General features: G+C 44.7%; 3 protein-coding genes across 3 annotated transcripts; 2 read left to right on the top strand and 1 right to left on the bottom strand.

Moving 5' to 3' along the window:
* Positions 1-1,810: 1,810 nt before the first annotated feature.
* OR10C1 (olfactory receptor family 10 subfamily C member 1) lies at positions 1,811-3,130 on the top strand. Its single transcript, XM_006746420.2, has one exon. It carries the CDS (start codon positions 2,089-2,091, stop codon positions 3,055-3,057), a length of 969 nt encoding a protein of 322 aa, XP_006746483.2. The 5' UTR covers positions 1,811-2,088; the 3' UTR covers positions 3,058-3,130.
* Positions 3,131-17,045: 13,915 nt separating this feature from the next.
* Positions 17,046-20,620, top strand: OR2I1 (olfactory receptor family 2 subfamily I member 1). Its single transcript, XM_081827513.1, is given in 6 exon segments — positions 17,046-17,051; positions 17,440-17,486; positions 19,190-19,912; positions 19,914-20,074; positions 20,077-20,329; positions 20,554-20,620. Coding segments are annotated over 6 exon segments (1,257 nt in total).
* Positions 20,621-21,506: 886 nt separating this feature from the next.
* UBD (ubiquitin like modifier D) lies at positions 21,507-23,902 on the bottom strand. The gene is made up of 2 exons (XM_006748741.2): positions 23,760-23,902; positions 21,507-22,511 (listed from the first exon to the last, which is right to left on the bottom strand). The coding sequence occupies exons 1-2, from the start codon at positions 23,784-23,786 to the stop codon at positions 22,041-22,043; spliced, it is 498 nt and encodes a 165-aa protein (XP_006748804.2). The 5' UTR covers positions 23,787-23,902; the 3' UTR covers positions 21,507-22,040.
* Positions 23,903-26,917: the final 3,015 nt, after the last annotated feature.

Raw genomic sequence — 26,917 nt, 5'->3', positions numbered from 1 at the left:
GGAGGGGATTATTCTAAGTGAAATAAGTCAAGCAAAGAAAGACAATTATCATATGGTTTCAATCATATGTGGAATATAAAAAATAGCACAGAGGACTATAGGAGAAGGGAAGGAAAACTGAATGGGAAGAAATCAGAGAGGGAGAAAAACCATGAGAGACTCTGGACTCTGGGAAACAAACTGGGGGTTACAGAAGGGAGGGTGTGGGGAGGAAGGGGTAGCCAGGTGATAGGTATTAAGGGTGGCATGTGTTGTGATGAGCACTGGGTGTTAAACGCAACTAATGGATCATTGAACACTACATCAGAAACTAATTATGTACTTTATGTTGGCTAATTGAACATAATAAAAAATTAAACATTAAGTAAAAATAAAAAATAAAAATAAAGTTGAAAAATTAATGATGCACTGTATGTTGGCTAACTGAACTTAATAAAAAAATCTTTATTTCTCATTTATATTCTTAGTGCTCTGTAGAATGACTGAAATATATGAGGCATTGTAAATGGGTTATCAAATAGGGAATTATATCAATAACTATGAGATGGATAAAACTGCACTATTTTTAGAAGTGTATCAGGACATCTATAGTAATGGAAAGAAGAAAATCATGAAGAACAAGAAGGAAATAAAAATGATTGAACCAGAGATACTATGGGTGAGCTGAGGAACGGGGGCCCTGGACGTTCTGAAATGTGCTTGACAGGTCACACTATACTTTTTGCAATCTAAAAGACAGACTCCAAAACAACAGATTAATTGTTTATATGAAGAGCTCTTCCCCCTGGATAGTCACAAGTGCTTGGAGACCCAAGTCCTCAGAGACCCTTAAAACATACCAAATCTAAGAGTGCCTTCCTCATGAGGGATCTACAAGGTAAAGACAGGGGAACATAAGCAAGTCATCAAATACCATCTGTGTTTAGCACGGGCTATTTCTCCAAATAGAAATACATTAATCAGATAATAACTCCTGGAAACCAGTAAAGTGGGATGAACCAAGGACTCCCCACCTGCAAAATATCAGTGTCTGAGCTTGCATTTTACTATATGATATTGAATATGGTTTTATTTTTACACAGAATCTGGATTTACACATCTAGTGAACTGTAACTCTGCTGTTTACATTTATATGTTAAATGTGATTTCACTTTCACTGTTATTAGTAATGAGATTTACATTGTATAATAATGATTTATTTGTAGTCTTAGGTGAACGTAGAATGTGAGATTGAGTTATGTATTTTTCTGTGCTTGTATTTAGATATGTAATGCGTTAGTGTGTGAATTGGTGGAGTTTATGTGTGTGGTTTGGGTATTTGCATATGTGCTATGGTGTAAGGGGATACATTTGAGAGGCTGTAAAATGCAGCAATAAGCAACCAAGAAAGACTCTTCATCTCTTTCCTAAACATCTTTTAAAACTAAGGAGACCTTCACTCCTTCAGATAACTTTATCTGCCTCTGGGAGCTCGAAAGAGATGATCTTTCAAATTTCCATCCTCCCCCTTGCAAACCATAAAATTTGTCTAAAGGCAAAATGTTAAAGGAAAAAAAAGGAAAGGGATCAAGTGGGTCTGGAAACTGAAGAACAAGCTGGAAAAAATGTTTAAAAGAGGTGAAAATTAGGTCAAGAGGATACACGCTGAGAGGAAAGGAACGAGAAGCCACTGAATGAAGAAAAGAAAAAGGCAGATACAGAAGGACCCAACAGGGAAAAAAACACAAAGGAAAATCCCCTTGACTTGGAACGGGTGTTTCCTGCCCTGAACATAGAAGGAATTCTGACTTTGAGAAGAAAAATGCCTGTCAGCAAGGAGGGAAGACGAGGCTGGAATGACTCATGTCTCAGTCCAGGGGAAACTGAAGACAGAACTGAGTGTGTTCCATTAAAGGCAGGCACCTGAGGAGATCAGGGGAAGAAGAAAGGCTCTCAGATTTCAGTCCTCACCTGGCTCCAAAGAGAGCAGGGCTGACAGGGACCAAGTCTGTGCTGCCCCAAAGGCAGGGAAACCCTGAAAGAAAGGGCATTCCAATGTCTTCTTGACCAAATGCAGCAAGGGATCCCCTCTGCCCATGTCACAATTCCATGATTGCCATTTCTCTGTCCTTTAGGAGTGAGATGAGCACAAACACCTCCATGGTGGCTGAGTTCATCCTTGTTGGCTTCTCCCACCTGGTCAACCTCCAGGGCTTGCTCTTCTCTGTCTTCCTCACCATCTACCTGCTCACCGTGGCAGGCAACCTCCTCATAGTGGTGCTGGTCTCCACAGATGCTGCTCTCCAGACCCCCATTTACTTCTTCCTTCGAATGCTCTCAGCACTGGAGATCGGCTACACATCTGTTACTGTGCCCCTGTTGCTTCACCACCTGCTCACAGGCCGGCGCCACATCCCTCACTCTGGCTGTGCTCTCCAGATGTTCTTCCTTTTCTTTGGTGCCACAGAGTGTTGTCTCCTGGCAGCCATGGCCTATGACCGCTATGCAGCCATCTGCAAACCTCTTCATTACCCACTTTTGCTGAGCCACCGGGTGTGCCTACAGCTAGCGGGAATGTCGTGGGCCTGTGGAGCGATGGTGGGCCTGGGCCACACCGCCTTCATCTTCTCCTTGCTCTTTTGTGGCCCCAATGCCATTCCACACTTCTTCTGTGAGATCCAGCCTATCCTGCAGCTGGTGTGTGGAGACACCTCACTCAACGAGCTTCAGATTATCCTGGCTGCTGCCCTCATCATCCTTTGCCCCTTCGGCCTCATCCTGGGCTCCTACGGGCATATCCTGGCTACAATCTTCCGGATGTCGTCTGCTGCTGGCCGCAGCAAGGCCTTCTCCACCTGCTCCTCCCACCTGGTTGTGGTCTCCCTCTTCTATGGCACTGCCATCTTCATCTACATCTGCCCTGAAGCCAGCTATGATCCAGCCACGGACCCTCTGCTGTCCCTCTTCTATGCTGTGGTCACCCCCATCCTTAATCCCATCATCTATAGTCTGCGGAACACCGATGTCAAGGCTGCCCTAAGGAGAACCCTCCAGAAAATGAGGCCTGCAAACACTTGACAAGGGGGTGATGATGGTGACTGTCCCTCCCACTCAGCCCCCCATCACCAAGGATCAAAGGGAAGAAGGCATGGTCCTCACCTGAGGGGGGCCAGCCTGTGAAGAAGACAGAGTTACCTTGGAAAATGGAGCCAAACCGCTCATTAGACCCCCGTGACACACACACACACACAACTCTGCCTTCTGTTGTAGGAACAGGAAACCCAAGATGGATTTCCTGTACAAGCCGAGCAAGTTGACAACTAAAGGATGCATTACAAAATGTCATCTCCACCAGACCATCAAGGTAATGAAACTTTCAGGCACAGTACTAGTTCTTTTTTTTTTTTAAGGTTTTATTTATTTATTTATTTAGTTAGTTAGTTAGTTAGTTAGTTAGTTTTTTGAGAAAGAGAGAGACAGAGAGCACAAGCAGGGTGAGGAGCAGAGGGCGAGGGATAAGCAGACTCCATGCTGAGTGCAGAGCTCACCATAGGCCTGGATCCCATGACCCTGAGAGCATGACCTGAGCCAAAATCAAGAGTCAGATGCTTAACCAACTGAGCCACCCAGGCCCCCAAGGTACTGATTCTTTTTTTTTTTTTTAAGATTTTATTTATTTATTCATGAGAGACAGAGAGAGAGAGAGAGAGAAGCAGGCTCCCAAGGAGCAGGGAGCCCGATGCGGGACTCGATCCCAGGACCCTGGGATCATGACCTGAGCCGAAGGCAGACGCTTAACCATCTGAGCCACCCAGGTGCCCCAAGGTACTGATTCTTAAAGGGACTTGACATTTCTGTGTCCTAGGTCAGGCATTCGTTTTCCTTTTGTGGCACTGCTGCTCAGTACATTAGCACACACAATCACACCTAACTAAATCCATCAACAGGCAGAAAGCAACGTCCTTAGGAAGTGAAGAGAGATGAGGAAAGTTTCAATGAAGGTAAATTCTTGTGGGAATCAGAATGAGCCAGTGGTTAGGAAAGAAGATTTTAATGTCAGACCTTCAGTCAAGTCTTGATTCTTCCAACTGATACATTATGTGACTGCAAGAGAGAGATATCATCTCCCTGAGCCTCAATTTCTCTACTCATAAAGTTGAGACAATAATAAACTTTATTTCTTTGGAGTTTTGCAAGTATTTATAGACTCATAAATTACCAAGTTTACTATCCGGCTAGATAAATATTTTTATGACAGAGTCAGACAGCTGGGCACAGAGGATGATATCCACCCCACTCTGGGTGCATTTGTTGGAGGAGAGAAAGATATTCTTAGAATGGCACTGGCACTGGGAGCCAAAGGACCCAAAGGAAGATGGAGGAAGAGACTCCCCACACTGCAGCTATCGACACTAACCCCACAGCCAAGCACAGACAAACCAAAGACCAGCAGGACTTACTAGAGAGCAAGTATAAGGGCAAAGTGCAGGAGCATCCGTGCACGCAAGAAAAAGACAGTAGATGAGCTGAGTTAATCAAAAAAGGAGTCTCAGAGGGACAAGGATTCATTAATAATTTTGCCCAGAGGCTTCCTGTGTGGCTGTGGAGATAATGCTGATTCTCAGGACACTGTCAGAGAACAATGCAAATATTCACAGCACTGAGGCAAGGAGACAATAAACCCTTACTCCTTCCCCTCTACCATACAGAGGAGCAGGGTGGTCCTCTCCAGAGGCATGTGAAGAGTCTGGCTCCTTCATTTTCTTTCTTTTTTTTAAATTCAGTTAGCCAACATATATTATATCATTAGTTTCAGATGTAGTGTTCAATGATTTCATCACTTGAGAATAACACTAACACTCAGTGCTCATCACATCACATGCCTTCCTTACTGCCCATCACCAGTTACCCCATCCCCAAACCCACGTCCCTTTCCACGACCCTCAGTTTGTTTTCCAGAGTCAAGAGGCTCTCATGGTTTGTGTCCCTCTCTGATTTATTCCCATTCAGTTTTCCCTCCATTCCCCTATGACCTTCTGCCCCATTTCTTATATTCCACATATGAGTGAAAACATATGATAGTTGTTTTTCTCTGACTGACTTATTTCATGTAGCATAATACCATCCAGTTCCATCCATGTCAATATAAATGGTAGGTATTCATCTATTCTGATGGCTGAATAATATCCATTGTATATACATAACATATCTTCTTTATCCATTCATCTGTTGAAGGACATCTCAGCTCCTTCTACAGGTTGAATATTGTGGACATTGCTGCTATGAATATTGGGGTGCAGGTGCCCCTTCTTTTCACTACATATGAATCTTTGGGGTAAATACCTACTAGTGCAATTGCTGGGTCCTAGGGTGGCTCTAATTTCATCTTCTTGAGGAACCTCCATACTGTTTTCCAGAGTGGACATACCAGCTTGCATTCCCACCAACAGTGTAAGAGGGTTACACTTTCTCAACATCCTCACCAACATTTGTTGTTTCTTGCCTTGTTAATCTTTGCCATTCTAACTGGTGTGAGGTGGTATCTCATTGTGGTTTTGATTTGTATTTCCCTGATGCCAAGTGACGTTGAGCATTTTTTTCATGTCTCTGTTAGCCATTTGTATGTTTTCTTTGGAGAAATGTCTGTTCATGTCTTCTGCCTGTTTCTTGATTGCATTATTTGTTTTTTGGGATACCAGCCCTTTATCTGTAATATCATTTGCAAAAATTTCCCATTCCATGGGTTGCCTCTTATTTTGTTGAATGTTTCCTTTGCTGTGCAGAAGGTTTTTATCTTGATGAAGTCTCAAAAGTTCATTTTTGCTTTTGTTTTCCTTGCCTTTAGATACCTATCTTTCAAAAACTTGCTGTGGTGGAGATCAAAGAGGGTGCTCCCTGTGTTCTCCTCTAGGATTTTGATGGATTCCTGTCTCGCATTGAGGTCTTTCATCCATTTTGAGTTTATTTTTGTGTGTGGTGTAAGAAAATGGTCCCATTTCATTCTTCTGCATGTGTCTTTCCAATTTTCCCAGCATCATTTGTTGAAGAGACTGTCTTTTTTCCATTGGATATTCTTTCCTGATTTGTTGAAGATTAGTTGACCATAGAGTTGAGGGTCCATTTCTGGGTTTTCTATTCTGTTCCATTGAACCATGTGTCTGTTTTTGTGCCAATACCATGCTGTCTTGATGATCACAGCTTTGTAATATAGCTTGAAGTTAGACAACGTGATGCCCCCAGCTTTGGTTTTCTTTTTCAACATTCCCCCTGGGTATTCGGGGTCTTTTCTGATTACATACAAATTTTAGGATTGTTTGTCTCAGCTCCTTGAAAAATGTCAATGGTATTTTAATAGGGATGGCATTGAAAGTGTAGATTGCTCTGGGCGGGATAGACATTTTAACAATGTATATTCTTCTAATCCATGAGCATGGAATATTTTGCCATCCTTCTCCATTTCTTTCGTAAGTGTTCTGTAGTTTTTAGAGTATAGATCCTTATCTTTGTGTCTTCCTTCTCCATTTCTTTCGTAAGTGTTCTGTAGTTTTTAGAGTATAGATCCTTAACCTCTTTGGTTAGGTTTATTCCTAGGTATCTTAAGGTTTTTGGTGCTATTGTAAATTGAACTGATTCCTTAATTTCTCTTTCTTCAGTTACATTGTTAGTATAAGAAATGCAACTGATTTCTGTGCATTGATTTTTTATCCTGTCATGTTGATGAGTTGCTGTATGAGTTCTAGTAATTGGGGGGTGGAGTCTTTGTGGATTTCCACATAAAATATTATATCATCTGTGAAGAGAGAGAGTTTGACTTGTTTTTGCCAATTTGAATGGCTTTTATTTCTTTTTGTTTTCTGATTGCTGAGGTTCGGACTTCTAGTACTATGTTGAACAAAAGTAGTAAGAGTGCGCATCCCTGTCATGTTCCTGACCTTAAGGGAAAAGCTCTAATTTTTTCCCCATTGAGAATGATATTCACTGTGGGCTTTTATAAATGGCTTTTATGATATTGAGGTATGTTCCCTCTATCCTTACACTTTGAAGACTTTTAATCAGGAAAGGATGCTGTATTTTGTCAAATGCTTTTCTGCAGCAATTGAGAGAATCATATGGTTCTTGTCTTTTCTTTTATTAATGTGATCTATCACGTTGATTGATTTTCGAAAATTGAACCACCCTTGCATCCCAGAAATAAATCCCACCTGATCATGGTGAATAATCCTTTTATTTTTTTTTTTTTAAGATTTTATTTATTTATTCATGAGAGACAGAGAGAGAGAGGCAGAGGGAGAAGCAGGCTCCCAAGGAGCAGAGAGCCCGATGCGGGACTCGATCCCAGGACCCTGGGATCATGACCTGAGCTGAAGGCAGTCGCTTAACCAACTGAGCCACCCAGGCGCCCGGTGAATAATCCTTTTAATGTAATGTTGGATCCTATTGACTAGGATCTTGTTGAGTATTTTGGCATCCATGTTCATCAGGGATATTGGTCTATAATTCTTCTTTTTCTCTGGTTTTTGGATCAAGGTAATGCTGGGTTCACAGAATGAGTTTGGAAGTTTTCCTTCCATTCTATTTTTGAAACAGCCTCAGTAGAATAAGTATTATTTCTTCTTTAAATGTTGGTAGAATTTCCCTGGGAAGCCATCTGGACCTGGACTCTTGTTTGTTTGGAGATTTTTGATTACTGCTTCAATTTCCTTGCTGGTTGGGTCTGTTCAGATTTTCTACTCCTGTTTCAGTCTTGGTAGTTTATAAGTTTCCAGGAATGCCTCCATTTCTTCCAGATTGCCTAATTTGTTGACATATAGTTTCTCATAATATGTTCTTAAAATTGTCTGTATTACCTTGGTGTTGGTTGTGATCTCTTCTTTCATTCAAGATTTTATTTATTTGGGTCCTTTCTCTTTTCTTCTGGATAAGTCTGGCCAGAGGTTTATCGGTCTTATTAGTTCTTTCAAAGAACTAGCTTCTAGCTTTGATGATCTGTCCTATTGTTCTGGTTCCTCTCATTGATTTCTGCTTTAATCTTTATTATTTCTCTTCTCCTCTAGGTTTAAGCTTTACTTGTTTTTCTTTCTCCAGCTCCTTTAGGTGTAAGGTTAGCTTGTCTATTTGATATTTTTCTAATTTTTTTGAGAGAGGCTTGTATTGCAATGTACTTCCCTTTTAGGACCACATTTGCTGTATCCCATAGGTTTTAAAGTGATGTGCTTTCATTCTCATTAGTTCCCATGAATTTTTTAGATTCTTCTTTAATTTCCTGGTTGACCCATTCATTCTTTACTAGGATGCTCTTTAACCTCCAAGTGTTTGAGTTCCTTCTAAATTTCCTCTTGTGATTGAGTTCAAGTTTCAAAGCATTGTGGTCTGGAAGGATGCAGGGAATAATCCCAATCTCTTGCTATCAGTTGAGACCTGATTTGTGACCCAGTATGCAGTCTATTCTGGAGAAGTTTCCTTGTGCACTTGAGAAGAATGAGTATTCTGTTGTTTTAGGGTGGAATGTTCTGTATATATCTACAAAGTCCATCTGGTCTAGTATGTCATTCAAAGCCCTTGTTTCTTTTTGATCTTCTGCTTAAATGATCTGTCCATTGCTGTGAGTGGAGTTTTGAAGTCTCCAACTATTAATGTATTATTATCAATGCATTTCTAAACTTTGGTTATTAATTCATTGATATAATTGGCTGCTTCCATGTAGGGGGCATAAATATTTATAATTGTTAGACCTTCTTGTTGGATAGACCCTTTAAGAATGATATAGTGTCCCTCTTCATCTCTTAATATAAACCAAACCAATAATACAAGCATTGCTACTCCAGCTTTCTCTTGAGGTCCATTAGCGGGGTGAAGTGTTGTCCACCCCCTCAGTTTCAGTCTGGAGGTGTCTTTAGGCCTAAAATGAATCTCTTGTAGGCAGCATATGGATGGGTCCTGCTTTTTTATCCAATCCAAAACCCTGTGTCTTTTCATGGGAGCATTCAGCCCATTTACATTCAGAGTAACTATTGAAAGATATGAATTTAGTGCCACTGTATTGCCTATAAAGTCCCTGTTTCTGTAGCTTGTCTCTCTTTCTTTCTGATCTATGTTATTCTTGGGCTCTTTCTTTGCTTAAAGGATCCCCCTTGCAGAGCTGGCTTGGTGGGCTTGGTGGGCACATGTTCTTTCAGTCTCTGTCTGTCCTGGAAGTTCTTTATCCCGCTTCCATTCTGAATGACAGCCTTCCTGGATAAAGAATTCTTGGCTGCATGTTCTTCTCATTTAGTACCATCAGTATGTCTTGCCAGAACTTTCTGGCTTGCCAGGTCTCTGTGGATAGGTCTGATGTTAGTCTGATGTTCCTCCATCTGTAGGTCAGGAGCTTCTTGTCTCAAGCTGCTCTCAGGATTCTCTCTTTCCCTCTAAAATTTGCAAGCCTCAGTATTATATGTCAGGGTGTTGATCTTTTTTTTTTTTTTTTTTGAGAGGGGTCCTCTCTGCCTCTTGGACATGAATGTGTGTTTCCTTCCCCAGATTAGGGAAGTTTTCAGCTATGATTTGCTTAACTATACCTCTGGCCCTCTCTCTTTCTCCACCCTCAGGCACCGCAATAATTCTTACTGGTAGATTTCATGGCATCTTTATTTTCTCAAAGCCTTTCTTCATAGGCTGTTAGTCATTTTTCTCTCTTTTCTTCAACTTCCCCCCTTTCCCTTAGGCTGTCTTCTAGATCACTTACTCTCTCTTCTGTCTCATTCACCCTAGCTGTTAGAGCATTCATTTTAGACTGCATCTCAGTTATAGCATTTTTACATTCGACCTGATTAGATCTCATTTCTGTACTAAGAGATTCTCTAGTGTCCTTTAGGCTTTTTACAATCCAAGCTAATAACTTTATAATTGTTATCCTGAATTCCATCTCTGACATCTTACTTATATCCATATCAAATAGATCTCTGGCAGAGATTACTACCTCTGCTTCTTTCTTTTGTTGTGAATTCCTCCTTTTAGTCATTTTGCCCAGAGATGAATTGGTGAGTGAGTGAGCAGAATCAAAAATAACCACGACCCAAGCAAAATACACACCAGACAAATCCAAAACAGTCAGAAACTAAAACATAAAAGCAAAGCAAAACAAAACAGAAAAAGAAAAAAGGGGGTGGGAGAGAATATAATTTCATAAGGTGGACAAAGCAGGGTGATCCACTTGTTCCTGAGTGGATATTGGTTTGTGTGTTAGAAGTCATTAAATCCCAAAATTGCAAAAAAAGCAAAACTTACATGTAAACAAAAATAAAATTGAATAGAATGAAAAAAGGCCAAAAATGAAGCATTTATCTATAAAACGTAGATGTAAGAAATAAAAGCAACATAAAAACAAAGAGTTGATAAAATAAGTAACTAGTTGAAATGGGAAAATAGAAAATTTTAGACTGAAAGATAAATGAATCATGAGGAAAAAAACCCTCAAGTTCTATATACTATTTTCCCCTAGCACTGGAGTTTTACAGTCTTGTGGGATCTGTAAACTAGTGCACCTGTTCTTCCCATTGGTCTTCTGGGGGAGGGGCCTGCTGTGCCGTTTCTCAGGTGTCTTTGCCTGGGCAGAGTTGCACCACCCCTTGCCAGGGGGCTGGGCTCAGTGTAAGCTGGTCCTCTGTGTGGCTTTTCTTCCCTGAAAGCTTTCCACACCTCTTTAGATGATCAGAATTAAAATGGTCATGCCCCAATCTCCATCCCCAGAGCTGAAAGATCGCAGTCCCCCCTCTTCAGTAAGCCCTCTGGGACAAATAGTCTTCACTTTTGTGTGTGTCAAACTCTGCAGGAGTCTGTAGTACATGCCCACAACAATCCTCATGGGGGGAGTCCAAAAGTCCTGAATCACTACCCTTTGTAGTGCCCTGGAGCTGAAAGCAGTCACAGCTCCTGCGTGTACCTACACCACCACTCCCGGGGGACAGCTAAGTGTCACCTTACTGTCCTCTATAGGGCCACTGCCCTGAAAGATGTTGTCTGGTCCTGGGTGTACCTTTTCCACCCCTCCCTGGAGATGGCAGATGGCCCATGCCTTCCTGTACTTTCAGGGTGCTCAGGCAAAAAGCAGTCACCCAATCAGCCTGGCTAGCAGTTTATGGTGACCAAGCTGAGAGTCCTCTCCTGGGCTCACTGACTGTAACCAGTTTTCTCACTCCGCTGCTTGGGCACTCTACTGGCTCAGGCACCCTCATTCTTTCTGTGACTCCTGGGATCCTGAGACCACACTGAACCACCTAGAATTCTGCCCTTTTCATCCTCCTGAGCCCCTTTCAGGCATGGAAGTCTCTCCTTAGAGCAGATATCTAAGGGTTCTGATTTTGCCCTCTGGGGCTATATCACTTTCCTGTACCTGGCTTAGGGAGGCTCCCTCCCCCCTCTGTTTATCTCTTCACAGATGACATGATACTTTATGTGAACCCAGTTATAGTCAGGAAGCCCAGGAGGAGGCTCTCAGCTCAGTTCACCATAAACTGTGAACCACAGGATGATCTGGCCACCACTCTCTGTATGGGGGTCCTGCAAAGGACATAAATGCAGTGACCCTCTGCCTTCCCCCAGGAGGGGCAACATGGGAATGCACACAATTGTGCAACAGTTCTCATGTGGTGGCCCTGCAAAGGACAGAAGCATAGAGACTTTCCACTTTCCCCCAGGAGGATTGGTATGGGTGCACACTGCAGGAGTCTCCAGTTCGGCACACACAAAAGTGAAAACCACTTCCCTGAGGGTTTTTTTTATGTTCAGTTAACCAGCATATAGTACATTGTAAGTTTTTGTTGTAGTGTTCAGTGATTCATTAGTTGCATATAACACCCAGTGCTCATCCCAACATGGTTTACTAAAGAAAGGTGACTGTGAACTTTCAGTTCCCAGGCTGGAGATCAGGCACATCCATTTTTATTTTCATCCTCCAAATAGGCAAGGAAAGCCTTCAGGGAACAAAAGCCACATAGAGCAACCAGAAGCAGCTCACTCTAAGCTTGGCCACCTGGCAAGGGACGGTACACTCCGTCCAGACAAAGATACCTGATAATCAGCACAGCAGGACCCTCCCTGAGAAGACCAGCTGAAACAATAGGTGAACACCCAGTTAACAGAGCACAGAAAACTGCAAATCTCCAGGGATAAGGGGAAATAGTATCTAGAATTTGAGGGTTTTTTCTCATGATCATTTATCTTTCAGTTTTAGTTTTTCCTTTTCTTCTTTCTTTTTTTCTTTTTCAACTAGTTTCTTATTTTATCAACTCTTTCTTTTAAGTCATTTTTTAACTTTCATCTTTTACATTTATATTTAATAGATAAATTCTTCATTTTTGGCCTTTTTTCACTCTATTCAATTTTATTTTTGTATATATATATATTTCCTTCCCTTACAATTTTGGAATTTAGTGTCTTCTAACATGCAGACCAAAATACATTCAGAACCAAGTGGATCACCCTGTTTTGATGACCTGGGAGATTATATCCACCCCCCCCTTTTTTTTTCTTTTTCTATTCTTTTTTGGTTTCTGACCTCTTCAAATCTGTCTGGTGTATATTGCTTGGGTCATGGTTGATATTATTAATTTGGTTGTTTCATTCATCCATTCTTCTCTGGGCAAAATGACTAGAAGGAGGAATTCACAACAAAAGAAAGAACCAGAGGTAATACAATCAGCCACAGATCTAATCCATATGGATATAAGTAAAATGTCAGAGATGGAATTCAGGATAACAATTATAAAGTTACTAGCTGGGATTTTAAAAAGCATAAAAGACACTAGAGAATCTCTTAGTGCAGAAATGAAATCTAATCAGGCTGAAATAAAAAATGCTTTAACTGAGATGCAGTCTAAATTGGATGCTCCAACAGTTAGGGTGTATGAAGCAGAAGAGAGAGTAAGTGACATAGAAGACAAGTTGGTGGAAAGGAGAGAAAAATGACAAACGGACCACAAGGGGAGGCTTTGAGAAATCAGCAATACCATAAAACAAAACAATAATAGAATTATTGGGGTCCCCAAGGAAGAAGGAAGAGAGAGTGGGCCAGAAGGTATATTTGAGCAAATCATAGCTGAGAACTTCTCAACTCTAAGGAAACAGGCATTCAAGTTGAAGAGGTAGAGAAGACACCTTCCCAAATCAATAAAAATAGATCAACACCCCCATGTATAATAGTGAAGCTTGCAAATTTCAGAGATAAAGAGAAAATCCTGAAAGCAGTTCAAAACAAGGGGTTCTTAACCTACAAGGGTAGAAACATTAGGCTGTAGCCGACATATCCACAACCTCACTGGCCAGAAAGGGCTAGTGATATATTTAGGGTACTACATGAGAAAAACATGCAGCCAAGAATAGTTTATCCAGCAAGTCTGTCATCAGAATGGAAGGGGAGATAAAGAGCTTCCAGGACAAACAGAAACTAAAAGAATATGTGACCCTTAAACCAGCCCTGCAAGAAATATTAAAGGGTATTGTGTAAGCAAAGAGAGAGCCCAAGAGTCACATAGATGAGAAAGAAACAGAGACAATCTACAGAAAAAAAGGGATTTTAGAGGCAATATGATGGCATGAAATTCATATCTTTCAATAGTTATTCAGAATATAAATGGGCTAATTGCTCTAATCAAAAAACAAAGTGTATCACAATGGATAAAAAAACCCATGAATACACTGTCTACAAGAGACTCATTTTAGACCCAGTGACACCTCCAGATTTAAAGTGAGGTTGGAGAACCATGTATCTTGCTAATTGACATCAAAAGAAAGCTGGGGTAGCAATACTTATATCAGACAAATTAGATTTTAAACCAAAGACTGTAATAAGGGATGAAGAAGGACACTATATCATACTTAAAGTGTCTATCCAAAAGAAGATCAAAAAATTATAAATATTTGTCTCTTGGGAACAGCCAATTATATCAACCAATTAATAATCAAAGTGAAGAAACACATTAATAATAATAGAATAATAGTAGGGCTTCAACACCTCACTCACAGCAAAGGAGAGATAATCTAAGCAGCAGATCAACAAGGAAACAAGGGCTTTGAATGACAGACTGGACCAGACAACAAAAAGAAATAAAAGGCATTCAAATTGGCAAAACAAGTCAAACTCTCACTCTTCCCAGATGACAAGATACTTTATGTGGAAAACCCAAAAGACTCCACTCCAAAATTGCTAGAACTCATACAGCAATTCAGCAATGTGGCAGGATACAAAATCAATGCACAGAAATCAGTTGCTTTTCTATACACAAACAAGGAGGCTGAAGAAAGAGAAATTAAGGAATGGATCCCATTTACAATAGCACCAAAAATCATAAGATACCTCGGAATAAACCTAACCAAAGAGGTTAAGGATCTATACTCTAAAAACTACAGAACACTTATGAAAGAAATGGAGGAAGACACAAAGAGATGGAAAAATATTCCATGTTCATGGAGTAGAAGAATAAACATCATTAAAATGTCTATGCTACCCAGAGCAATCTACACATTCAATGCCATCCCTATAGAAATACCACTGACAATTTTCACAGAGCTGGAACAAATAATCCTAAAATTTGTATGGAACCAGAAAAGCCCCCGAATACCCAGAGAAATGTTGAAAAAGAAAACCAAAGCTGGGGGCATCACGTTGCCTGACTTCAATCTATATTACAAAGCTGTGATCATCAAGACAGCATGGTATTGGCACAAAAACAGACATATAGATCAATGGAACAGAATAGAGAGCCCAGAAATAGGCCCTCAATTCTATGGTCAACTAATCTTCGACAAAGCAGGAAAGAATATCCAATGGAAAAAAGACAGGCTCTTCAATAAATGGTGCTGGGAAAACTGGACAGCCACATGCAGAAGAATGAAACTGGACCATTTCCTTACACCACACACAAAAATAAACTCAAAATGGATGAAACACTTCAATGTGAGACAGGAAGCCATCAAAATCCTATAGGAGAACACAGGCAGTAACCTCTTTGACCTTGGCTGCAACAACTTCTTTCAAGACAGGTCTCCAAAGGCAAGGGAAATAAAAGCAAAAATGAGCTATTGGGACTTCCTCAAGATAAAAAGCTTCTGCACAGCAAAGGAAGCAGTCAACAAAACTAAGAGGCAACCCACAGAATGAGAGAAGATATTTGCAAATGACATTACAGATAAAGGGCTGCTTTCCAAGATCTATAAATAACTTCTCAAACTCAAAACCCAAAAACACAAAGAATCCAGTCAAGAAATGGGCAGAAGACATGAACAGACCTTTCTCCAAAGAAGACATCCAAATGGCTAACAGACACATGAAAAATGCTCCACACCACTAGCCATCAGGGAAATCCAAATCAAAACCACAGTGAGATAGCACTTTATACCAGTTAAAATGGCAAAATTAATAAGACAGGAAATAACAAGTGTTGGTGAGGATGTGGAGAAAGGGGAACCTTCTTACACTGTTGGTGGGAATGCAAGTTGGTACAGCCACTCTGGAAAACGGTATGGAGGTTCCTCAAAAAGTTAAAAATAGAGCTACCCTACAACCCAGCAATTGCACTACTGGGTATTTACCCCAAAGATACAAATGTAGTGAAAAGAAGGGGCATGTGCACCCCAATGTTCATAGCAACAATACCCACAATAGCAAAACTATGGATGGAGCTGAGATGTCCTTCACAGATGAATGGATAAAGAAGATGTAGTTCATATATACAATGGAATATTACTCAGCCATCAGAAAGAATGAATACCTACCATTTACATCGACGTGGATGGAACTGGAGGGTATTATGCTAAGTGAAATAAGTCAATCAGAGAAAGACAATTATCATATGGTTTCACTCATATGTGGAATATAGGAAACAGCACAGAGGACCATAAGGGAAGGGAGGGAAAAATAAAATAAGATGAAAACCATGAGAGACTATTAACTCTAGGAAACAAACTGAAGGTTGCTGGATGGGAGGTGGCTGGGGGGATGGGGTAACTGGGTGTTAGGCCTGTGATGTGATGAGCACCTGGTGTTATACCCAACTGATGAATTATTGAACTCTACTTCTGAAAATTATGATGTACTATATGTTGGCTAATTGATTTAAATTAAAAAGAAATAAAAATGGATTCAAAAAGTGAAAGAAAATAAATTAAAAAAAAAAAAAGAATTAGGACAGGCAGTCCTGGGAGAGGGGCTGAGCCAGGGACAAAGCAGAGGCAGCCACAAGAAGGGGTGGTGGCAAAAGCCGATGACAAGAGGGTCAGAACTGGATGACGTTGCCAGACCTCAAACCTCTCCCACAGACAAGGGCTGTCTGCCCCGTTTTCATACTGACCCTGAGAGTCACTGAGGTTATCCAGCTGCTCATGGTCCCTCATTCCCACAAGGAAACCCTAAACCACTTAAATGCTAGGAGTACAAGTGATGGGGAGGAAGCCCGGTGCTGCCTCTTGTCTCCACACTGCCAGGGACATACCACCCTCAAGGGCCTTTCCCTCCAGAATGTTCCCCTCCTTGCCCTGGGGGACTCTTCTCTGGACAATTCCACACAGGTGCTAATTATGCGCGTGGCGCATGGATTCCCCAGGGCCCCATCCTCTCTTCTCAATAACAGGGAAAGTGGATTCCCCCGCTTCCTCTCCAGGGAGCGGCTCATCATCAACATCCCTGCTCAGCAACTGCTGTGCCCTCTAGAATCAGGAAGCCTATTTCTGCGGCCAGCAGCAGCTCCTGTGGACCTGCTACCAGCCCAAGACTCAAGTCCTTGCCTAGTCTAGACCCTGGTGCAGGGCTCTCCAGGAACAGACACCGTCCCTCTGCCCAAATCTCAGTGCTTCTCAGACTGGGCTGGCTTCTTTGCCAAAGACATTGTATTCGTTCCTCTGCTGACAAGCGAGGGGGCTCCCACCCCCGAGAGAAGAACCTGGCTCTGATCTCAGGCACCCATTCTCAAAATCAACAGTCATGCCCTTAGCTCTGTCTTTCACCCCTCCCACTGCCATTTCAAACTCTGAGCATCCAGAGTAGAAACAACAGACCAACTGAAGGGCTGAATATCAGTGCCAGAGACTCAGACATGAAGGTAGGAAAATGGTCTTACAGATGCGGGGCATATTCTAGAATACCGAATGAGGTTTGGGGACACATCCTAGAATATTTTTACAACAGATTTGCCTTCTGGATGCTTCGGGGGAATTACGGGGGGACGTGTATGTGTATGTATGTATCTGAGTAAGTATTTGGGAATGCGTGCCTCCATGGAGTACAGGTGTTGTTTGTGTGATTTTATTATTGTGTGCCTGTGTTCGGGGTTTGGCGTGTTTGGAGGGGAACTGTTCAGGGCTCGCCTGGCTGAGCGGGTGTGTGTCTACGTGATCACAGAATTAGAAAATTGGACTTTTTAGAACAACACCTCTAGCACCATTGGGCCATAAGCCTGAATGTCAGCTCTTGCCTGTGTTCATCTCCAGGATGACCCCAATGCTCTACAGTTATCTAGAGAGCAAGATCAGGATTTGTACGTACATTATCCTCCACAGCCTCTGGCATAGCAGAGCTGGCTTAAATGTATATACATATATATAAAGCAAGGTTCTGGGAATTAGTGAGATTTGGGTTGAGATCCTGATAAGCATTTACAAACAGTGTGACCTTGGGCAAGTTATTTAACCTCAACTGCCCGCCTATAGTCTTAAAATAGGAGTATTGCCTCACTTTCAGGTGACTAAAGACCAGAGTTAATAAATGAAAAGAGACATAAACTCACACACTGGTTCTGCCACTAACTGGTGTAGGAGCTCTCTGCAAACCTCCCCTGATGTGTGAAATAGGGATGATAAGACTGAGCATTTACTAAACACCTACTCTGTGCCAGGCACTGTTCCAAGAACTTTACGTGCTTAACCCACTTAACCAATTCCACTTTCAAGTGAGGGAACTGAGCCACAGAGAGGTTAAGCCACATGTTCAGCTGGGAAATGGCAGCGTCAAGGCGAACTCACGCAGTCTGACATCCCAACCCTTGTTCTTAGTCACACCATGAACACCTGTTCTGCTTAATGAGCATAAACTGAACCATATAAGCATGATGTTCTCTGGGGGGAAAAGAGATTTTCCTGAAAAATAAAAAAATAAGGGATTATGATTTTTATTTTTTTTTAAGATTTTATTTATTTGACAGAAAGAGACACAGCGAGAGAGGGAACACAAGCAGGGGGAGTGGGAGAAGGAGAAGCAGGCTTCCCACTGAGCAGGGAGCCCGATGCAGGGCTCGATCCCAGGACCCTGAGATCATGACCTGAGCTGAAGGCAGACGCTTAACGACTGAGCCACCCAGGCACCCAGGGGGTTATGATTTTTAAACTCAGAATAGTGAATATGAAGTTTATCTGTTTCCTGATACCTGCCAGGAAAGGTGAAGTACCAAGATTTCGCTGTAATATTTAGTCATCACATCAACCATATGGTTTCTGTACCATTAGAAAATGTGACTCAGCATCACTCCTCCAGGGTAAAAGGCTTCTGTGTCGGGTCCCCTTTTAATTCAAATGGCAAATATTCTTTTTGCAATGAGAGCCGGGGGATAATCCAGGAGCCCTGGAGGTTATCTAGTTCAAACGACTCCTCTTACACATGGAAACACAGAGGCAAAGGGAAATGCAGTTACTTCTCCATATCAAATAATCCACCTGGCCAAAGACAGTTATGCTAGGTGGGACCCAGGGCTCCTGGCTTCTAGCTTGGTGTTCTGCCAGAGGACTGTGGGTTTCAAGGCCCGTAGATCATGACCATCACACTAGGGAGAAGCAGGAGGGGCATGGACATTGGTGGCGCCTAGAAGAGAGATCCCCACAGATTGACACTCAGTAGTCAGCTAATGGTTGTATTCACAGAAGTAGAGCCCCTGAAACAAAGAAGGTGATATAGTTCTAAGCTACCAAGTGTTGGTTCTACCAAGCCTAGGGTATTACACTTATTCTTAGGCACTACACACTTTAGAAGAAGGGGAGGGAAGCTCAGGGGGAAATCTGTCTTCAAATATCTGAAGGACTGTTCTATGGGAGGAAGATCAGATTTCTACTCTGGCCCCCAGGAGTACCATCAGAACCCGGGAAGCAGCCGAAAAGGCACTGATATGGAAAGGAAACAAGCCTGACCACAAGTCGCACAGGGCCACTCACTAGCTGTGACCTTGGGCAATCTCCCCTTTCCGAATCTAAGTTTGTTCTTCTACAAAGTGGAGATTCTTTCTCCCCCAAAGAGCCTGCTAAATACATCAGCTAAGCTATGCGAAGGTAGTGCTAGCTTCCCAAAGTCAGGGCTCAGGTCTGTAAATGAGATAGCGAGGTGCGCTCCCATCCTGCCCCCTCGCTCCCATGCGCCCCTCGCTCCATCCAGTTCCCCGCCCGCCACGCCCCGGGCTCCCGGGCTCCCCTTCGCTTGCAGGGGTAAAGTCACCCTTTCCCTCTGCGTCCTTGCAGACACTCGGAGTTTCCTCCCGCAGGCCGACCACAGCGCCGAGGGGCGCTTCCTCCTGCTGGGTTTCTCCGACTGGCCCGCGCTGCAGCCCGTCCTCTTCGCCCGCGTCCTGCTCTGCTACCTCCCGACCCTGGCGGGCAGCTCGACCCTCACGCTGCTGGCCGTGCGCGACCCGAGCCTGCACACGCCCACGTACTACTTCCTGTGCCGCCTGGCGCTGGTGGACGCGGGCTTCTCCACGAGCGTGGCGCCCGCGCTGCTGGCCAGCCTGTGCGGCGCCGAGCTGCGGCTGCGGCGCGCGGGCTGCCTGGCCCAGCTGCGCACATCGCTGGCGCTGGGCTCGGTGGAGCGCCCGCCGCCGGCGGTGATGGCGCTGAACCGCGCGGCCGCCGTGCGCCACCGCTGGCTGGGCGGCCTGGCCACCTCAGCTGCGCAGAGCGCGCTGCTGGCCGCACGGCCGCTCTGCACAACCCCCGGCGGGACCGCTGCTGCCGCGGGCCTGCGCTGGCGGCCGCGGTGCCACGGAGCGCCGGGGGCTCGCTGCGCGCGCGGTCACCCTGCTGCTGCCCTCCGCCGTCCGCCTGGCCTCGTGTGGCGCCGTGGCCCGCGCCATCTGGGGCCTGCGGTCCCGGGCGGCCGCAGGAAAGCGGTGGGCACGTGTGGGCCCCACCTGACCGCCGTCTGCCTCTTCTGTGGCTCGGCCATGGACCCCTGCCTACAGCCCACGCGCCGCCACGACCAGGGGCGGGGCAAGTTCGTCTCGCTCTTCTACACCGTGGTCACCCCGGCCCCCAACCCGCTCATCTACACCCTCAGGAACGAGGAAGTGAAGGGGGCAGCCAGGAAGCTCCTGGGGAGTCTGGGGAGAGGGCAGGCTGGACGGTGAGTGCGGGAGGGTGGGGGGGGGTAGGGAAGAAAGTGTTAGCCCAGGGCCCACGGATGGGAGTGCCCATTGGGAAGGCAGTTAGCCTTAGCGTGCCCATTTCCGTGTGAGAATCTGCAAGATTTGTCCTCAGGGAGTCCAAGGTCACTGGGGAGGTCCCATCCTCTGCTCGGGAAATGTTCCTGTGCTTGAGGGCAAATCCCTCTACCCTCGCTATGTACAGGTTCAGGGAGGCGGAAGTGGCCTTCAGGCTTTCTCGTAAGCTGATGAAGAGAGAAGGCATGATTTAGAGAGGACCTTCCCCATCCTCAGGGCGTACTGTGACCACTCCTGAAGGGTCCATATGCTGGTAAGATCATGTATGACAGGACAGTTAACGTTCACTCTCTCCCAGTCTGATGGCACACATCATGAAGACCCCATGGTGTCTAGCTTCAGGAGTCTGCCAAATTAACAGAGAAATCATGGACTCCACCCTGCAGCAGACCCCATCCAAAAAAAAGGAGCCACAGTTGCTCATCTCAGGAAATCAGTCCAACCTAATGCCCACCTAGCCAGGTCACTAGAGCCACCAAGAGCACTGGACCCCAAAGTGTAACAAGGAACTCCCCTAAGTGGGGCTTGTGCTGGTTGGGTTAAGCTAGGGATCTCCTCTGCACAAGGTGGTTAAGAACAGAAGGGACTAGACATGTCTTAGATGGTGAGGAAGATGTGTTCCTGACCAGGCATGAGACCCAAGAGGGACAGTGAGACAGAGGAGTGAGTAAGGGGAGGAAGACGGAGGAAGGGACCCAAGTTCCCCAGAGAGGAGCAGACACCAGGGGTGCAGGAGACAGACAGGAAAGAGCTCTGTCAGCCAGAACCTGGGCAGAGCCTTGGGAGTCAACCAGAGACCAACCCAAAGCCCCCACCCAAATGATGCCCCCACCCCTAGAGAAGACCTGCTAGACCCTAACGCAGGCAGGACAGAGACTGCTCAACAACCACACCTCCCCCAAGGAGCCCCCACTGGAGAACAAAACCTCTGAGTCCCCAGGGAAGGTACCTTTCCAAGTCCACCATCATCCCCAGAAATAAGAACAGTTGAATTCAGTGTGGGGCGTAGAGCATAAGATGGCACACCGTGCCAGGATTCATTTCATACCAAACAACTTTAAATAAGGACCAAGAAGGTAGTTTAGTTGCATTTCTAAAGTCTTTGTTAATTAGATTATAATCATATCAGAGAAATTAACTCACTTCAATATAAATCATTTCACTGTTCTCTATAAGCAGAAATTCAATTTGATTCAACATATTGAGTGATATTACAGATGAAATATATCGGTGTAAACACAGAAATTAGGGGAACATGGATGCCAATGTAAAACTTGCTATCTTGTTGGACAGAAGAAGAAATAGGAATTTTTCTAAAAATCAGAGGGAACCAGGAAAGGATTAAATTGCAAGCTGGCTTTGATGCTATCTCTCCTGTGCCTTAAAATGTTATTTTCTGTTTTCAGTAATATACACAATGCAGCCACCTAATCAATTATGTTAGATCAAAAAATCATGGAGTTAGAAAGTTCTCTGCAGTCTTCCTCCCCACTTCACCCCTAATTTTCTCTATTTATCTTTCTCATTAATTTGGGGAAATCATCAAAGGATGTGGGTGGATTAAGAGCTAACAGTAAGCTCTTTTGCTCCTAATATCACCCATTCCTGGCAGGCTCACCCCCCAATGAAGTAGTCTGTCAGGAAGAGTAAATTGCCCCCTCTGATGCCATAATCTGCCATGGTCTTCCCATCTTCCAGCCTCTTGCCGTTGCAAGTCACAATCTGTTTCTCAGGCATGATAGCAGTCTTGGTCTCTATCATCTGTTTCACCTGGGCCACTGAGCTGGACCTTCGCACCTGGAGGAGGTGCCTCTGCCCCTCATCACCTGACTCCACCAGAAACAAGGGCAGCTCCTCATCACTGGGCTTCACCACCTTCAGAGTGAGGTGGATGGTCGTCTCCTTGTCAATGCCGTAAGATGATAGCTTCCTCTGGGGCTTTAGAGTCTTGGAGCCCATCAGAAGGACCTGGTCTTGCACGGGAACCTTGGTCTTAGCCCGGACGTGTTCATTGATCTTCTTCACTCTGTCATTCACGTTAGCAGTGAAGGTCATTGATGTCCCTTCCTCAGAATAGACCTTCACCTGGACAATGAAGGCCAAGAGACCTCAAATCAAGGTGCCTGGAATGCCTGCCATCTTTTACATCACTGTCCCCTCCTTGCCCAGCCCCACCCTCCCTGCCTGCTTGGTCCTCCAGCTCCTTTACAAAAGTTGTGTCCCTCCCTTTCTTGGAACTTCTCTTTGGGAATTTCAAGCTTATAACACAGGAAAATCAGTCTTATTGCTTTACAACCATACCTCTCATTCATCCTAATGTCATTAATGATTTCCCATGTTATTTGCCTGCCTCCTATCTGGATAAAGTTTGTCAAATGTCAAAACTAAATACAATTACAAAGCATCCCAAATTATATACCAGGCACTAAAAACAACTCCTAAAGAGAATTCCCAAGACTTGTCAGCCTCATGGGATGCTCACACACTGCTCTCCATGACTACTTTAGAAGGAAACCCTGGCCAGGACACATATTCTCTGTACTCCTGGTTTCTTTCTTAATGTCCCATGGCCTTGTAATAACTCACACATTACAGTGACACTGTGTTCAGTGTGACTTGTTCCCCGGACTTCCTGTGTTTTTACACCTACCTATTGCAGAATATGATCTCCTCCTGTTGCTAGACCAGGGCCTCACTCACAGAAGGTTGGGCCAGATCTAAGTCTTCCTTCCATAGTCTGAAGCTGGGCAAGCTCACCTCCATGTTGTCACTGAAAAGCCTGGGAGGACTTCCCTCATGCTCCATTCAAAACCATCTTCCCAGTTGGACGTCACAGACATTTCCTCACTGGACCGATGCCCCTCCATGCTAAGGACCACTTTGATGCCAGTCCATCTATAGTGCACATACTCTTTATAGGCTCATGTATCAGGTCATTAACAGCTTAGAGTAAATGAGTTTTGTGTGCCTCTCTTTTGGGAGGAGAAGGAAGTTGAAGAGCCAAGGAGCCTCTAATCAGAAGAAGGAAAAAGGGCTCCAGACAATATTCCCATAGTTTCAAATCCAGCCCTGTGATTACGAAGCCCACTCCCACTTCCCACCATCCTCCCCTAACAGTGGCCAGTCGGGTCTGACACACAAGAGCATTCAGGAGCCAAATGAGCTGCTTCTATTCCCAGAATCTTCCTTCAGCTTCGGTAGCTATCAGAACCTGTCTCATCCCCTACAGGATGCCTTCCCAGCCACTCTGCCCCCACATCCCTCATAGACTCGCTCCCCATCCCTTGGAGGTGCTTTTTCTCTCCCCATCCCCACTTTCAAGCCCCACCTTACACAGAGGCAGGAAGCACTGGATGCCATGTTTGCAATCAAGGGAGGAAAGGAGGCTGAGGAAAAGGACTTGCATCCAGCTTATATAAGAGCTGAGCTGGAAATCCCCTGCCTGAACCACTGTGCCTGTGCCCTTTGTTTTCATGATATCATAAATTTTCTTTCACTTTCAGTAGGGCAGAGTCAATAAACAAAGAATACTCTCTGATCAAACACATTCCTCTGTTCAGAACTTCCCCAGTTAACAACCCACCACTACCAGTGCTGACTTATGACTGCCCAGCCTGGGGCCCTGGGCCCTCACCCACTTCAAGACCTTTACTATCTGATGGTCATCTCTTGCTGCTTTCGAGAACCTGCCCCATGCCATCACTCAGGGGCCTTCCTGAGAACAAGGGTGCCCAGGAGAGGATGTAGGAGTACGTGAGGAGTGATGTGACCGTGAGCAGACAGTTCACACCAGCCCGGCAGAGTGGGAGGCCAGGAGAGGATGTAGGAGTCCATGAGGAGTGATGTGACCGTGAACAGCCTGTTCACACCAGCCCGGCAGAGTGGGAGGCCCAGGAGAGGATGTAGGAGTACGTGAGGAGTGATGTGACTGTGAGCAGACAGTTCACACCAGCCCGGCAGAGTGGGAGGCCCAGGAGAGGATGTAGGAGTCCACGAGGAGTGATGTGACCGTGAGCAGACAGTTCACACCAGCCCAGCAGAGTGGGAGGCCCAGGAGAGGATGTAGGAGTCCATGAGGAGTGATGTGACTGTGAGCAGACAGTTCACACCAGCCCGGCAGAGTGGGAGGCATGACTGGAGATCACACAGGATACACAGCCTGCTGTGAGAGGAGATGGGAGTTCAAGTCCCGGGGTGCCACTTGCTACCTTAAGTTGTGCAAGTCTGTTCAAGTCCTTAGATGTTTGTTTTCCGGTCTGAACATGAGATGATTGGAGGGAATTCAGAAAACAGCTTGTAAAATGGACCTTACATTCCTGGGTCTTGAGCTCTCTAGCACTGTCCCTATCCTGTCACAGAACCTGCAAACCAAATCTAGTACTTAGAACAATCCTAGCCCAACAATCAAGTGCTAAGCCCACCTTCGTGCAGCAGAACAGCACACATCGGCTCTCACACCACGGTGACTGTTTCCCACCTTTACTACTGGACACTCCCTACTCCCCGGCACTCGCACACACACCCGTGATGCTTCTTCCTCCTTGGCTCTGGAGGTTTGGATCGGGACAAAAAAGGGAGGGCACAGGCTGTGTGCCCTCAGCGAGTTTACTTGGCTGCTCTGATCCTCCTAACATTCCAAAGGAGTCACTGCCCTCTCCCAAGCTCTCAGGACAGTGCCACAAAACACATTCTCAAAAAAGCCTTTATGAAAGGTATTCCCAATTTTTTCAAAGTAAAAATCCCATAAAAATGTCATTATCATCTTTTTTGCTGTGTTCTTAGTGGCCATTTACTGTACCTTCAGCACCAATAGGTGTCAAATGATCCCATTTTACTGCAGGACTTTCCATCCTGGAGAACTTGGGTTTATAGAAGTGCCTATATAGAGTAATGGGATCCAAGAATCAATCCAGTATTTCAAAAAAAAAACTCAACATAAATTAGGTTCTTCTATTTGAAGCTCTTATTAGATAGCCATAAACTTGGAAAATTATTATTTAAATGTATTTTGTGGGGTAGACATACTTTTCAAGCACATAGGATGGGTATGAAGGGGGAAGAGTGCCTGATGGAACAGACTGGAGACAGTGGGCCCTGCCAGTCTCCCTTCAGATGCCTCTCTGTGTTCCTATCATGCCCTGTGTGCAGAAACCAAGATTGTGATCTTGGATCTGCAGGTGCAGCCCTGCATCCAGTGTCCAATAGGATCTGCGGATTCTGAAACATCACCAGTAACCGAGCAGAAAAGGTCTGATCAGGTGGAAGGTAGCAGGGAGCGAGCCCACAGCAGGAAGAAGAGAAGGGAAAGCCTCACAAGGCTCCTCACTTCCACATTTCACCTGTGCCCATTACCGTCTTAGACCTTTGCCTCATTTCTAGAAAGGGAAGCAGAGAGGAGGTGTCTAAAGCTGCTTAGCATTAAATCATTCTTCTCGTCCTTCCCCTTTTTGCCTTTCCTTCCTGGGCAGCCTACACCATCTTGAGGCAGAGGTCTCCTTTCTCAGGGGAGCAGGGAATCTCGAGAGAAGCTCCTGCAGGGAGAGCCCAGGAACCACATTTCTCAGGAATGGTGCCTGTCAGAGCTGTACCCCCAGCCCAGACCAGAGCTGTGGATCTGCAAGTCTAGCAGCTTCTGTGCACGATTCCTAGTTCCCTGTATATGCCTGGACATACAGGTCTCTGCCACCAGGTCAAAGAGCATGTGTGTCCTTCCAGCTCTACCCACAGTGTCAGGGATTTATACAGATACAAGATGTAAGCTGTGCCTCCTCCAGGAAGCCTTCCCTAACTCCTGTCCTAGTCTGACTCATGTGCCCATCCTCTGTCCAATCATTCGCCTTCCACAAGCCCCTCAGGGCAAGTTTCTCCAGCAGGAAGATCATCTGCTTACTTGTCTAATCACCCCCATGAAACAGTGGAGATCTGGGGGGGTCATGATTGTGTCTTGATTAACTTGGGTCTCCAGCACTTCCCGGGCATGCTGTCTGGTACAGTAAATACTTAACATTTACCAAATGCATGAATGAACTAAAAAAAAATAAATGAATCAGTAAGTGAATAACAAAAAATGGAAAATAACATTTGATGAGTATTCATCATATTTCAGGAACTGCACAAGATATTAGTAAAAGGCACCTGATGAACTGTTCTAGCTTTCTAATGAGGTAAATATTAGTATCTCCACTGATAAGCAAGCAGTGGACTCACCCACAGTCACATTAGTAGTAGCTGTGAGCCCGTCTTCAAATGCAAATCTCTACTGCTGTCCGTCTACTAATCTCCCCCCAGTGGAAGGGAAAGCGGGAGGGCATGGCATGCATACGTTTGCATTATAGGAAGGGTACCCATAGGAAAGGGGTACAGACAGACAAAGGAAGTCAGAGCCTGCAAGGAGCCTTGTGAGGAATGAGCAAGGAGAGCTCTGGGCCCATAGTTGGTAGGAGCATCCCTGGGTGGGAGTCCCTGCCTAGACCACTGGGCAGCCGCCAGCA

This window comes from Leptonychotes weddellii, chromosome 8, assembly GCF_054177405.1.
Source record: "Leptonychotes weddellii isolate Sample4059 chromosome 8, ASM5417740v2, whole genome shotgun sequence".
In the NCBI taxonomy this organism is placed as follows: domain Eukaryota; kingdom Metazoa; phylum Chordata; class Mammalia; order Carnivora; family Phocidae; genus Leptonychotes; species Leptonychotes weddellii.
The sequence above is the reverse complement of the archived record's forward strand: the minus strand, read 5'-3'. Positions and strand labels throughout refer to the sequence as shown.

Bases quoted from the DNA above. Each gene is read 5' to 3' on its own strand.
- OR10C1 (XM_006746420.2), top strand. From the start codon at position 2,089: ATGATTGCCATTTCTCTGTCCTTTAGGAGTGAGATGAGCACAAACACC.
- UBD (XM_006748741.2), bottom strand. From the start codon at position 23,786: ATGGCATCCAGTGCTTCCTGCCTCTGT. The intron at 22,512-23,759 runs GTAAGGTGGGGC...TTCATTGTCCAG, and splicing joins CCAGTGCTTCCTGCCTCTGT to GTGAAGGTCTATTCTGAGGA.